The sequence below is a fragment of the Ylistrum balloti genome, unplaced genomic scaffold, assembly GCF_031769215.1.
Source record: "Ylistrum balloti isolate Yb309-2 unplaced genomic scaffold, AGI_CSIRO_Ybal_v1 Utg370212, whole genome shotgun sequence".
Taxonomy (NCBI): Eukaryota; Metazoa; Mollusca; class Bivalvia; order Pectinida; family Pectinidae; genus Ylistrum; species Ylistrum balloti.
The window spans coordinates 523,908-538,166 of record NW_026782181.1 but is presented as its reverse complement, the minus strand read 5'-3'; the positions used below and the strand labels follow the sequence as shown (position 1 = coordinate 538,166).

Genomic DNA, 14,259 nt, shown 5'->3' with positions numbered 1-14,259 from the left:
TATGAATATCCCCCCGTGTTGTTGTATCAATATCCCTAGTGTTGTTGTATCAATATCCCTAGTGTTGTTGTATCAATGCCCCTAGTGTTGTTGTATCAATATCCCTAGTGTTGTTGTATCAATATCCCTATGTTGTTGTATCAATATCCCCTAGTGTTGTTGTATCAATATCCCTAGTGTTGTTGTATCAATATCCCTAGTGTTGTTGTATCAATATTCCCCATGTTGTTGTATCAATATCCCCTAGTGCTGTTGTATCAATATCCCTAGTGTTGTATCAATATCCCTAGTTGTTGTTGTCCCTGTGTTGTTGTATCAATATCCCTAGTGTTGTTGTATCAATGTCCCCAGTGTTATTGTATCAATATCCCTAGTGTTGTTGTATCAATGTCCCTAGTGTTGTTGTATCAATATCCCTAGTGTTGATGTATCAATATCCCCCGTGTTGTTGTATCAATATACCTAGTGTTGTTGTATCAATATCCCTAGTGTTGTTGTATCAATGTCCCTGGTGTTGTTGTATCAATATCCCTAGTGTTGTTGTATCAATATCCCCCGTGTTGTTGTATCACTATCCCTAGTGTTGTTGTATCAATATCCCTAGTGTTGTTATCAATATCCCTAGTTTGTTGTATCAATATCCCTATGTTGTTGTATCAATATCCCTAGTGTTGTTGTATCAATATCCCTAGTGTTGTTGTATCAATATCCCTAGTGTTGTTGTATCAATATCCCTAGTGTTGTTGTATCAATATCCCCCGTGTTGTTGTATCAATATCCCTAGTGTTGTTGTATCAATGTCCTTAGTGTTGTTGTATCAATATCCACCGTGTTGTTGTATCAATATCCCTAGTGTTGTTGTATCAATATCTCCCTAGTGTTGTTGTATCAATATCCCTAGTGTTGTTGTATCAATATCCCTAGTGTTGTTGTATCAATATCTCCCTAATGTTGTGTATCATTATCCCTAGTATTATTGTATCAATATCCCTAGTGTTGTTGTATCAATATCCCTAGTGTTGTTGTATCAATATCCCCGTGTTGTTGTATCAATATCCCTGATGTTGTTGTATCAATATCCCTAGTGTTGTTGTTTCAATATCCCTAGTGTTGTATCAATATCCCTAGTGTTGTTGTATCAATGTCCCTAGTGTTGTTGTATCAATGTCCCTAGTGTTGTTGTATCAATGTCCCTAGTGTTGTTGTATCAATATCCCTAGTGTTGTTGTATCAATATCCCTAGTGTTGTTGTATCAATATCCCTAGTGTTGTTGTATCAATATCCCTAGTGTTGTTGTATCAATATCCCTAGTGTTGTTGTATGAATATCCCCCCGTGTTGTTGTATCACTATCCCTAGTGTTGTTGTATCAATATACCTAGTGTTGTTGTATCAATATCCCTAGTGTTGTTGTATCAATATCCCTAGTGCTGTTGTATCAATGTCCCTGTTGTTGTTGTATCAATGTCCCTAGTAATGTTGTATCAATATCCCTAGTGTTGTTGTATCAATGTCCCTAGTGTTGTTGTATCACTATCCCTAGTGTTGTTGTATCAATATCACCCGTGTTGTTGTATCAATATCCCTAGTGTTGTTGTATCAATGTCCCTAGTGTTGTTGTATCAATATCCCTAGTGTTGTTGTATCAATATCCCTAGTGTTGTTGTATCAATATCCCTAGTGTTGTTGTATCAATATACCTAGTGTTGTTGTATCAATATCCCTAGTGTTGTTTTATCAATATCCTTAGTGTTGTTGTTTCAATATCCCCAGTGTTGTTGTATCAATGTCCCTGGTGTTGTTGTATCAATATCCCTAGTGTTGTTGTATCAATATCCCCCGTGTTGTTGTATCAATATCCCTAGTGTTGTTGTATCAATGTCCTTAGTGTTGTTGTATCAAGATCCACCGTGTTGTTGTATCAATATCCCTAGTGTTGTTGTATCAATGCCCCTAGTGTTGTTGTATCAATGTCCCTAGTGTTGTTGTATCAATATCCCTAGTGTTGTTGTATCAATATCCCTAGTGTTGTTGTATCAATGTCCCTGGTGTTGTTGTATCAATGTCCCTAGTGTTGTTGTATCAATATCCCCTAGTGTTGTTGTATCAATATTCCCCGTGTTGTGTTATCACTATCCATAGTGTTGAGAGGGAGGCCATAAGTGTCAAAGAGACTCAAATTACAAGAAAAAACTTCTCAACACCCGGATATTGAAGAATCAAATATACTTCATGGATGGATGCATCTTTAGTTGCTTTACCAAAATGTGAATTTCATGGCCCCAGGGTCTCATGTTTCACCGCGGGGAGGGGGTAAAGATTACCATGGTTTATATAGGAAAAATAATTTTGAGCATAATTTGTTTAATTTCCATTTGAAATTTTTAAATATTTCAAACTTGTTTACAATTATGAGCGAGGGATGACGGTTAGACGATATGAATGGAGGGGTCAGATTTACTTAAAGTTCAAAACTCTTCTCAAAAAGCCAAGAATGATAGAATCAAATGCTCTTCGTGGATGGGAGTATAATCTTAAGGCACTTCAATCACCAGCATGGGTCTCACGTTTCTTGCTTGGGAGGAGGTAAACTTAACTGTATTTTTATTGTAAATTTGGATGACAGTTTTGATAGTATGCAGCTATTGACATTGGCTTACTATCATCAATAGTACAATTTCTGTTTCATGGCACTTGACAGCTACTTACCCTTTAACCTTTATATTCAATGTTGCTTATTTCAGGTGACCATCAAGGCCGCTAGGACTCTTGTTGTTGCGTTGTCCTTCCATTCGTTCGTCCGTTTGTCCGTTCGTCCATTCGTCATAATTTTGTCCAGAGCATATCACAAAAACTATAAGAGGTGTCAACATGAAACTAGACAGAACTCGATAAGGATAAGTGCAGTGTAAAAAACCATTACATTCTCTTGTATGATTTAAAAATTTACCCTTTTGGAACTAACGTTAATTCGAACATCAATTGGTTCTAAAAGTTATTTTGTTTACTTGATTTCATCATCATCATCATCATCATCATCATCATCATCATCATCATCATCATCATCATCGTCGTCGTCGTCGTCGTCGTCGTCATCGTCGTCGTCGTCGTTGTCAAGGTACCGACCACTTTTTAAGACAGAGTGATGTTTTGTTCTCAGTAAGGAACGTGACATTACCTACTTAGTTGACCAAGAATTACACGGCTGGTGTCGCCAATGAAGCAGAAGACGCTTACTCTTCTGGAACTCGTGTTCCTATTCTGTTTGAACTTTTTTCAGTAGTTTCCGTGTAAATATATTAGTTTTGTTTATATCCTAACCTTCCCTTATTGAATTTGAAATAAGATTCTGTTGACATGTTGTTTTCTTTGTTATTTTACATTTTTTATTTAATACATCAGTACTTTTGTCATATTTTGAATTATAGGAACACCTTTGGTTGATAGGAATATTATCGCAGATTTCTATGGTGGAATTTTACTTATTTCTTCATGTTGTTTCAGTATCATTTTGTTTTATTTGTCCGTTTCTCATTTCCGTCATTTCCTCAGTCATTCGTTAGATAGTATTAAACCGCTTATATTTGTTTTAAAATATCGTATTTTATTCATTTCAGAAATATGATGGACTTCACGAGTAACCTGCGCTTGCGCATTCGAACAAACAATCATACAATGGAAGCTGTGGTTGAAACCATTCGGAAGAGTGATTCGGATGATATCGGAGCTCTTTATTATGTTGTAGCCGTTGTGTTTATCTATGGTTTTTCAATAGTGATGATGATCGCGTCGCATATTCGTAAAAATAAGCAGGACAACCAGCTTCGGGTCTACTTAAAGGAAATGGCGGTGCTACGCAAAAACGATAGGAGGGAAAAGCTGGTAGGCACAATCTCCAGTTTCACTACAAAGAAGAATACTTTCGCAGAGGAATTTGAAAAAAAGAAAATACCAACAAAATTGATTGAGGGAGTGAATGAGGAGAGACAGGAGTTGCTTTTTCGTGCAAACAGTGCAAGTGATGAGACGAATGATTCGGGATTGCAGCTGAATTATGACGAAGATACAGAGTCTCCTCCCAAAACATGTGAAAGTCAGACCTCCAAGCAAGGCTCTGTGTTGGTACACGTGATAAACGAACAGACCTCGTTATGATTTCGCCGTGTACATTACAAAATATAACGGTAATTGTGATTTTTTTTATCTTTTTCTTTATTTCTGGGTTTATTTCCCCGTGAACAGCCAATGTGATTTTTGATGCGAAGTTACGTAGTGGTAGCTGGTGGCTACCTCACTGAATAACATACAGAAGGCCCGTCGCAAGCTTGTACAAAGCAGTCAGGGTTAAGTGTTTTGCGCATGTGTCAACCACTTCAGCACAGACAGACTGGTCCGTTTCTCAGCTTTCTAAGAAGTAAAAACCCTTTTCGTTTGAACGCGATAATTATCAAACTTTAAAAATTAATTATAACGAACTAAAACGTAGTTGCCTTGTTTAAACGACTAAGTTACCTTTTCAAACCTGTTATTTTGTTAAAACGTAGTATTTATTTGGTGGAAACGACGTAGCTGTCTTGTTAAAACAAGTCACGTGTCTCGATAAAACGTGCCAATGATCTTATTGCGGTCTAACGAGACAAATAACAAGTGTTAAAGTCACGGCAAACATGAACACTGGAGTAAGGGAGTTAACTCGGAGATATCAAAAGAGATTAGTGTGAAAAATAGCATGATCAGTAAGTGTGCGTTTTACTTCAAAAGTTAATTGACGACGCCCAAAATCTGAAATGGTGCTACATTCAGCTAAGAAAAATATTATCAATATGCCTGTTGTTAATTGCAAAACTGTTTTTCTTTTTTTTGTATTCAATCAAATGCATTTAGTCTAACGAGATGAAAAACGACATTGCTACCCTTAAAATAATCCTTCATCATTGTAGACAGTGTTTAAAGTAATCGATGACAGGCAGGATATTATCATATGAAAGGCTTGTTTCCTTTGTAATGGTGTTAAATACCACGTGACTAATTATCATATAAGTATTGTTATGTTAATCAATGTTTGTATAATTGTGTAATGGATCCGGTGTTCTCTTTTGATTTAATCAATCAGTCAATCAATTCTTTTATTCTTCGGTAAAGAGATTTGTACGATAGAGAAACATAAAAAAAATGTGCAAAAGTTAGATAATCTTATGTGATACTAGGTAGAGTAATATATTGTAAAACAGTGTAACTTATATACACAATCTGTGGAGAGTTTGTCATTAATTACGGAAACTCATAAGTACTTTTTTGTAGTGTATTTGTGTACCGTATCGGTGAATGTGATAACTATGTGTTTAACCATCGCCGAGAGAATCTCTTCAATGTACACAGATTCGTCAACTACACAGTTTCTATTATGCCAATATGCCTCCGTACTTCAACAGAGTGAGACACCATGTATATTACCTTTTTAATAATGAATTCCTCAAAACATACTCGATGTAAGATATTATATAACTGAATGTGTTGATCAGACTACATGAAAATATCAGGAGTTTGATCATTTCCAATCGATATGTTGTTTACATGTTTACTATATTTTGTAATGCTATGTACAACTTGCAAAAATAAATATATTTCATATAATAACAATTTCCTGTGATATATCTAACACTATAAGTCAATTACAATGATATTCAAACATCCAGTAATGATACTGGTAACAATACGGTGGAACACAGTAAGAACATCTACATCAGATTAGACGGTCGATTAGCGTAGTCATGGTTAAATGATAGATCGATATCATCGATACTACAAAATCGATCAATTTTATCCTGACCATGAATACGTGAAAGTCTTATATTATATTATTGAGTTTAGTTTAAACATATTATATTGTTTCTAAAATAAGCAAGATGACTGGGTTAGGACAATTTATAGAAACCCTCTTCTCTACAATTTAATTAACAATGTGACTTTAACAATAGATATATATATGTGTGTGTGTGTGTGTGTGTGTTTTATACGAGAGAACGAAGAAACAGGTTGAAAGTGCAGCGAAATGGCAAGAATGTTATACCACAATTCTCATCATGTACAACAATATGTATTACATAGTCATATATAACATGTAACAGATATGTCTGTCTTATACTAACTACACATTCCAGTCATTTCGTCTGTTCAAATTGTCCATATATAGGCTCGTACCAAATAACCATGCTAAAATGTACATTCGCGCTCCTCTTAAGTGTCGTTTCATTGTGCCAGTCAGGAAAGAATATACATCTTGTATACTTTGTCTTACAAAAAAAATAATAATAATAATAAACCACTTATGACACGTCTTTCTAGAAAGGGATGTGATAGGACTGGGTGTAGGTTTGGTAGAAACACAGGGAATGAAAGGATAGACAGTAAGATAATCTCACCTGCTCTGCAAGACTAAATTAAAATCTATGGCTACCGGATTTGAATATGATTGAGTTGTGAAATATCTTTTATTGCAATCTACTTATATCCATTAAATCTACTGTTTAATTACATCGTTTTCAATGGCTGTCATTTTAATTTCGTTGGGTTGTCAAACGAACTTGTAAGCCAAGCTCACACAAAATGGCGCGGTCCGCCGTAGCGAGTCTCTAGAAAACCACAAGAATCAAGTACCTTATGAATGTTCCTTCCCTTGGACTAGTTATATGCTGCCTCAGCCATCAAATAAAAAATTCTAAAGAATATGTTATTAACAAATCGCTTTCACTAATTGAATTTTCACTTTATGGTTTAAATGATACACGTAAGCTCCAAACATGTAAATAATGATGTCATTTTCCATGTGTCGTTTCTTTTGGTTCTAAATTAAGTTTCAACTTGAGTGATGGATTTGTGTAACCTTATCTCAACACTCAAACGGTAAATCACACACCGATGCAGTAAACGAACTTTATGAGAGTTTCTTAACAATTCAAACAGGCGGATTCCGATCCAAGGGGGATAACTCTAACGACATTGAGCAAACTTTTCCCATTCAACCGGCATACAAGCTAAGGATATTGTTGCTTTTTCGAAGACGCTGTATATGCAAACTAAATATTTTATACCGGACAAATTTGAAGAATTATACGGTACTTTTAGCTCTGTTTGAGATATAAAGATGTCACTTAAGGAAACACTTGCATACGAATTATTGGTCAATAAGGAAGAAAAGTTGAGATTTATTGGCAGACAGTTGAGTGCTTATTTATAGGTTACAAGATACATAAAAGAAAATCGCCGGTTTATGTGCTATTATGAAAATCAAAAACCATATCAAGCATGTTTTGAAAGACGGGAAGGTAATAATAGTAAAACAATATCACCCCGTATATTATTATTGTTGTCAGGAGGAAACTAGCATTAAATATTACAGGATGATTAAAGATTATATCAAACTTCATATGTTTAACGTAATAAAGTAAACTTGGTTTAAATATTTACCTCAGTCGCATACGAACTTCTTTTATAATAATAATAATGATAAATGACTTTATTTAAGAGTTAAGATTACAGCACCACATATGATATAAAAATCACAAATATCACAGTAAACTAGCATAATCATGAAGGACTAAGATGTACATCAATAAAACAAATGTAATGATAAAGGCACATTGTGAAGAGGTATATAAAATGGTTATAGAGTGACTAATAATATAATAAAAGGGATAAAGGACTGATAATTAAAACAATTAATTGGCAACATTCATAAAGGTACCATATTATCTTAGGGCTAAAATAAGACTGGCATAAAAATGTGGATCTAGGGTGGTAAATTGGAGATGAATTTTTTACAATGAAATTTAAAAGTTGGTAAGGTTCCATATTGTCTGATATTTTCTGGAAGCTGATTCCACAAAGTTGGCCCAGTATACAGGAAGGAATTTTTAAACTTTTCAGTTTTGTGTTTAGGTATGATATAGTTACCAGCAGTAGATGCCCTAGTTTGTATACTGTGTACACTGGACACAAGCATATTACAGTCCAAGTAGTTTGGATACAGTTTGTTAGCTACTTTATACATTAGTATACAATAATTGTAGTTCACTCTTTTGCTAAAAGGTAACCATTTGAGTTTGGTGAATATTTCATCCCCTGATACAGAGTAGTCAGCATCCATAATTATACGTAAAACTCTTTTTTGTAATCTTTCTAGCTTTTTAATATATGTCTGAGAACAATGTCCCCAAATATTTTAACAATAATCTAGGTAAGGTAGAATGAAACAATTGAAATAGGTGATTCTTGATGAAACAGGTAAGAACTTTTTAATTCTGCATAACTGATATATTTTGAAATTGACCATTTTGATGACATCCTGGACATGTTTGTTCCAAGTAAGGGTATCATCAATACACACACCTAAGAGTTTTTCCATGTTTAACATTTTCCAACGTAAGATCACTAGAATCAGTACATTCAATACATAATTCCTTTGATTTTTTTCCTGTTTACTGCCTACAAGAATAACTTTGGTTTTGTCTGTATTTATAACCATTTTGTTTGTTTTACACCAGTTTTTCACATTTACAAAGTCAGTGCGCAAACAATATGATATGTTTCCAATTGAACAAGATTGAATGATGACGGGCGCTTCCAATAATATTTTTGGTAATCTCTTTCCGTCAAATTTACAGATTTGACAAATTTAAATGAAATGAACCTCGTTTTCTACTAAAGATTCTATCAAGAATTCATGCAAATATACCCTCGACGAACTTTAAATCAATTCAGTATGTGTTGAAACACGGATATCATGTAAGCGTTGATTCAGGTATTGTAAAACACGTTTTCGTTCTTGATGCGATGATTTTAATCAAACTTAACCCAAACTAGTTGACAATAATTAATTTATGACCTGTCAAACAAGTTAGATTTCTTGTGTTTACATTCGTCATATTTTCATATACCAACTTCATTATACAGTCAAACCTGTCTATGAAGACCACTCTAGGTAGCAGATTAAAGTGACTTTTATACACAGGTGACATTATATAAAGGTTTCATCACTATAGATTGCATTACATAGCAAACAAAAAGTGACCTTCATAGACAGGTGACCTTTATGCACGAGTGACCTTAATATGAAGGTTTAATCAGTATGGGCCGCATTCCATAGGAAACAAAAAGTGGCCTTCATAGACAGGTGACCTTTATGCACGAGTGACCTTAATATAAAGGTTTAATCAGTATGGGTTGCATTACATAGGAAACAAAAAGTGGCCTTCATAGACAGGTGACCTTTAAGACAGGTTTGACTGTACTAAATTCAACAAGTTTGTACTTATTCGATACCTCCGGGTAATATGCAAATTAGAAACATATATTATAGCTGGAAGTATACCATAAAAGATGATGTACTATTTTTAGAATTTATTGTTCTTTTTTCTATCTGATTAACTTGGATAACATTCCAAACTTCACAATAGAATGAAGGACAGCAGAAACATAAACACAAAAACCATTCAGCTTAGTTTCAACATTTAGAACTAGTTTGCAGCAAATATTAAGATAATAAACATAACTTTATATCCTTGATTAGAAAACGTAAACCGAGTTTTAACACATTTTACGATTAAGGTTCAGTATGACTCCAATATAACTTAAACCTTTCACAATTTTCATTGTTTTCAAAAGAAGATTATTAGTAATAGAAATACCTATCTTACATTCTATCATAATACAACAATTTCAGTTATAAGTCAATTGTCATTTCTCACTTTATCGTTTTAAGGAGTCTAACACCTTTTATAAACCAGAAGATGACTTGGACAAAGGGACAGAATCATCAGCGCACTTCAACAAAAACGAAGACGTATCCTTCTAACGAGTGCATCATGTGACAGGGGAGGTAACTCCTCGTCCGCCACCAAACTTTGTCGGTATATTTACTTAAGATAACTCTTTGTATCTAAAGCACGACTTTAAGCCTTCACAAACGTATTTCAAAACTTTCAATGATTTTCCTCTTTCTCCCTCGAAAAAAAAATCGTCGACAATTTATTTCTGTTCACGCTATCGACACTTTTAATAACAGTTTGGTTCTGTTTACATTGTTAAAAGCCTTATGGTATTCTACAAAACAACTGTAAAAATCACGAATTTTGCAAGCAAAAACAATATCGTTGATGCCATCACCAGCTTAAACCTGAGCTGGACATCGGTTATCATGTCATGCCGCTCGGACCATTGTAGTAATCTTTAGTTTACAACACCTGTAAATACATTTATTTTAGAAAAAAAACTTAAAGCAATAGATTTATAATTATTAGTATCGTTTTTACGGAAAAATGATACCTTTCGAGCAGCAATATGGGAATTTCTCTACATCAAAACTGACAATCAGTAATTTTGAAGATAAAGAAACAAAACCAATCTTTGATTTTTGTAATAATAATAGCAATAGAGATGTATTTAACATATTATTGATTGTAAGTGTTTTACCGAGGCACGTACATTTACATACATGTCACATTTAAAACATCTCACCATGTTAAATTTGGAAATCTGATTCATGTTCAACAGGAACACTTTCTTTTCATTCCAGACATCACCATCTTAATTAAAGCGTGTAAAGCAGTGAAAGGATTTTTTAAAATTTATTTTCAAAATTAACCATTAACGAGTGTGCAATGACGTCGTAATTAATACCGCTAGTTCTGCTGGTGACACAAGTTTTACTAGATATTCTGATAGGTACGGAAGAATAAGTCTTGTTAAAAACGCCATATTGACCCGATTAAAAAAAGGAAATATTGATAGTTCATACCTACGTACTTACATCTTACATTTCCGTGATAATTACACTTACATTCCCGTGATAATTACACTTACATTCCCGTGATGATTACTCTAACATTCCCGTGATAATCACCCTTACATTCCCGTGATGATTACATTAACATTCCCGTGATAATCACCCTCACATTCCCGGGATAATCACACTTACATTCCCGTAATAATTACACTTACATTCCCGTGATAATTACACTTACATTCCCGTGATAATCACACTTACATTCCCGTGATAATTACACTCACATTCCCGGGATAATCACACTTACATTCCCGTAATAATTACACTTACATTCCCGTGATAATTACACTTACATTCTGGTTATAACCACACTTACATTCCCGTGATAATCACCCTTACATTCCCGTGATAATCACACTTACATTTCCGGGATAATCACACTTACATTCTGGTTATAATCACACTCACAATCCCGTGACAATCACACTTACATTCCCGTGATAATCACACTTACATTCCCGTGACAATCACACTTACATTCTGTTTATAATCACACTCACAATCCCGTGATAATCACACTTACATTCCCGTGATAATCACACTTACATTCCCGTGATAATCACACTTACATTCCCGTGATAATCACACTTACATTCTGGTTATAATCACACTTACATTCCCGTGATAATCACACTTACATTCCCGTGATAATCACACTTACATTCTGGTTATAATCACACTTACATTCCCGTGATAATCACACTTACATTCCCGTGATAATCACACTTACATTCCCGTGATAATCACACTTACATTCTGGTCATAATCACCCTTACATTCCCGTGATAAACACACTTACATTCCCGTGATAATTACACTTACATTCTGGTTATAATCACACTTACATTCTCGTGATAATCACACTTACATTCCAGTGATAATTACACTTACATTCCCGGGATAATCACACTTACATTCTGTTTATAATCACACTTACATTCCCGTGATAATCACACTTACATTCTGGTTATAATCACACTTACATTCCCGTGATAATCACACTTACATTAATGTGAAAATCACACTTACATTCTCGCGATAATCTCTCTTACATCTCTTGATAATCACACTTACACTCCCGTGATAATCACACTTACATTCCCTTGATAATCACACTTACGTTCTCGTGATAATCACACTTACATTCCCGTGATAATCACACTTACATTCCCGTGATAATTACACTTACATTCCCGGGATAATCACACTTACATTCCCGTGATAATCACACTTACATTCTCGTGATAATCACACTTACATTCCCGTGATAATCACACTTACATTCCCGTGATAATCACACTAACATTCTTGCGATAATCACACTTACATTCCCGTGATAATCATACTTACATTCTCACGATAATCACACTTACATTCCCGTGATAATCATACTTACATTCTCACGATAATCACACCTACATTACCGCGATAATCACACTTACATTCCCGTGATAATCACACTTACATTCCAGTGATATTTACACTTACATTCCCGTGATAATCACACTTACATTCCCGTGATAATCATACTTACATTCTCACGATAATCACACTTACATTACCGTGATAATCACACTTACATTCCCGTGATAATCACACTAACATTCTCGTGATAATCACTCTTACATTCTCACGATAATCACTCTTACATTCTCACGATAATCACACTTACATTTCCGTGATAATCACACTTACATTCTCGCGATAATCACTCTTACATTTCCGTGATAATCAATCTTACATTCCCGTGATAATCACACTTACATTCCCGTGAAAATCACACTTACATTCTAGCGATAATCACTCTTACATTTCCGTGAAAATCACACTTACATTCCCGTGATAAACACACGTACATTCCTGTAGAAATCACACATATTCCCGTGATAACCACTCTAACAAGTCCGTGAGATAAAACTGCTGTTTATCGCACGCGCTCGTCGTGGCGATCGTATTTACTCATCATTGATAACCATATTCATCCTCCAATATTTACATGTCTGTTATTTGATATTTCGCCACTAGCCACTCTCCTGACTATCCGGCGTCATTATTGCAGCCATAGAAACAGTGGCGGTACAGCAGACAACGTGGATTATTCCTACCAGGATACCTGGGGGCTTAATATGACTGTCCATTCACAGAATCACAAAACCGATATAATAATTCAAATCAAATGAGAAAAGATGAAACAGCAAAAGCCACGATTTCGACATAATTAATGATGGTTTATGTCTATTTCCGCTGGACTGTCATTTACAACGTAAATGAATGACATATCAAGTTAGATGTTTATCAACCACACTTGTACATTAACGTTTAGTCATCAACGGTGATATCATGATTTTTGTCCCGATATTGATTGTAGATACACGTGTCTGTGGTTACAACACTACACACACACTGTATATATACGACAATTGTCATTAACGAATGATAACAATTAAATAGTATATATATATCGAATGATATCGCTTTCAATTCTTTCATTAAAGAAACTGAAATGAATGAAGTCCTATTGATTTTTGTACTGCTAAGTAATTAATGCAGAAAACATAGCATGTCAATCGATGGCACGAGGTTCTGGGGCAATTATTCGTCCAAACCACGTCACTGTCACGATTAGAACGCTGACGTTGCTTCACAATTTCCCCGGAGAATCTCGCTAAAATGAAGGTGTCGACAGGCAAACGGTGTCGATACAATTTCTATCGCTGAATCAATGCAGTATACATGAATAGTGTAGGGATCAGAATTCCGATATGGCAAGTTAATACTGTTATAAATCTTTCGTCATTTAAAATTTTCAATTTTGAAACCAAAATTCATTTAAGGTTTGAAATACTGAAGTAAACAGCAAAGCGATAATGACGCCAGACTTGATGCCGACGGCGTTATTTTTGATTTAAGAAAGCCATGAAAAAAATTTGTGCATCGTCTTGATAAATTCATAAGATGAAACACACCAAGATGTCGCTTGTTAAACAAATACTCATTGTTAATCTAAAAATGGGAGATTGAAGAATTTTGGAGAAAATGAATCAGTTTTAATGAGCTATCTCGGCGGTCTGAGAATTGAAGTACGTTAAAAGTTTTTGAGAAAATCTTTGTGAAACAGGACGGTTTTAGTATTTACATGTGAATCTACATTTTTTGTATGTTCCATTACAATATTTTACTTCATAATGTTGCATTAGAAACATTAATGTAGCTTGATGTAATTAATATTGTTCTAAATCTGGAATGGATGACATTACTTCCGAAATGTCTTTTTCCCCTCACACAAAGCTTGACAGAAAGAAAACTTATATGTATCAAAAGAACACATCAACGTCACATGTAGATATGTTTATGGGAAAAGATACTTCAGAACAGCATAGTTGAACTTCGATTTTTTAATAATTATGTTAATGGGT

The 14,259-nt window shown here is 34.6% G+C and overlaps 1 protein-coding gene across 1 annotated transcript; it reads left to right on the top strand.

Moving 5' to 3' along the window:
- Positions 1 to 3,621: 3,621 nt before the first annotated feature.
- Positions 3,622 to 4,155, top strand: LOC132551751 (uncharacterized). The gene has a single exon (XM_060215885.1). The coding sequence runs from the start codon at positions 3,622 to 3,624 to the stop codon at positions 4,153 to 4,155; it is 534 nt and encodes a 177-aa protein (XP_060071868.1).
- The last annotated feature ends 10,104 nt before the right edge of the window (positions 4,156 to 14,259 follow it).

Excerpts from the sequence above, each read along its gene's own strand:
- LOC132551751 (XM_060215885.1), top strand. The coding sequence starts at position 3,622 with ATGATGGACTTCACGAGTAACCTGCGCTTGCGCATTCGAACAAACAAT.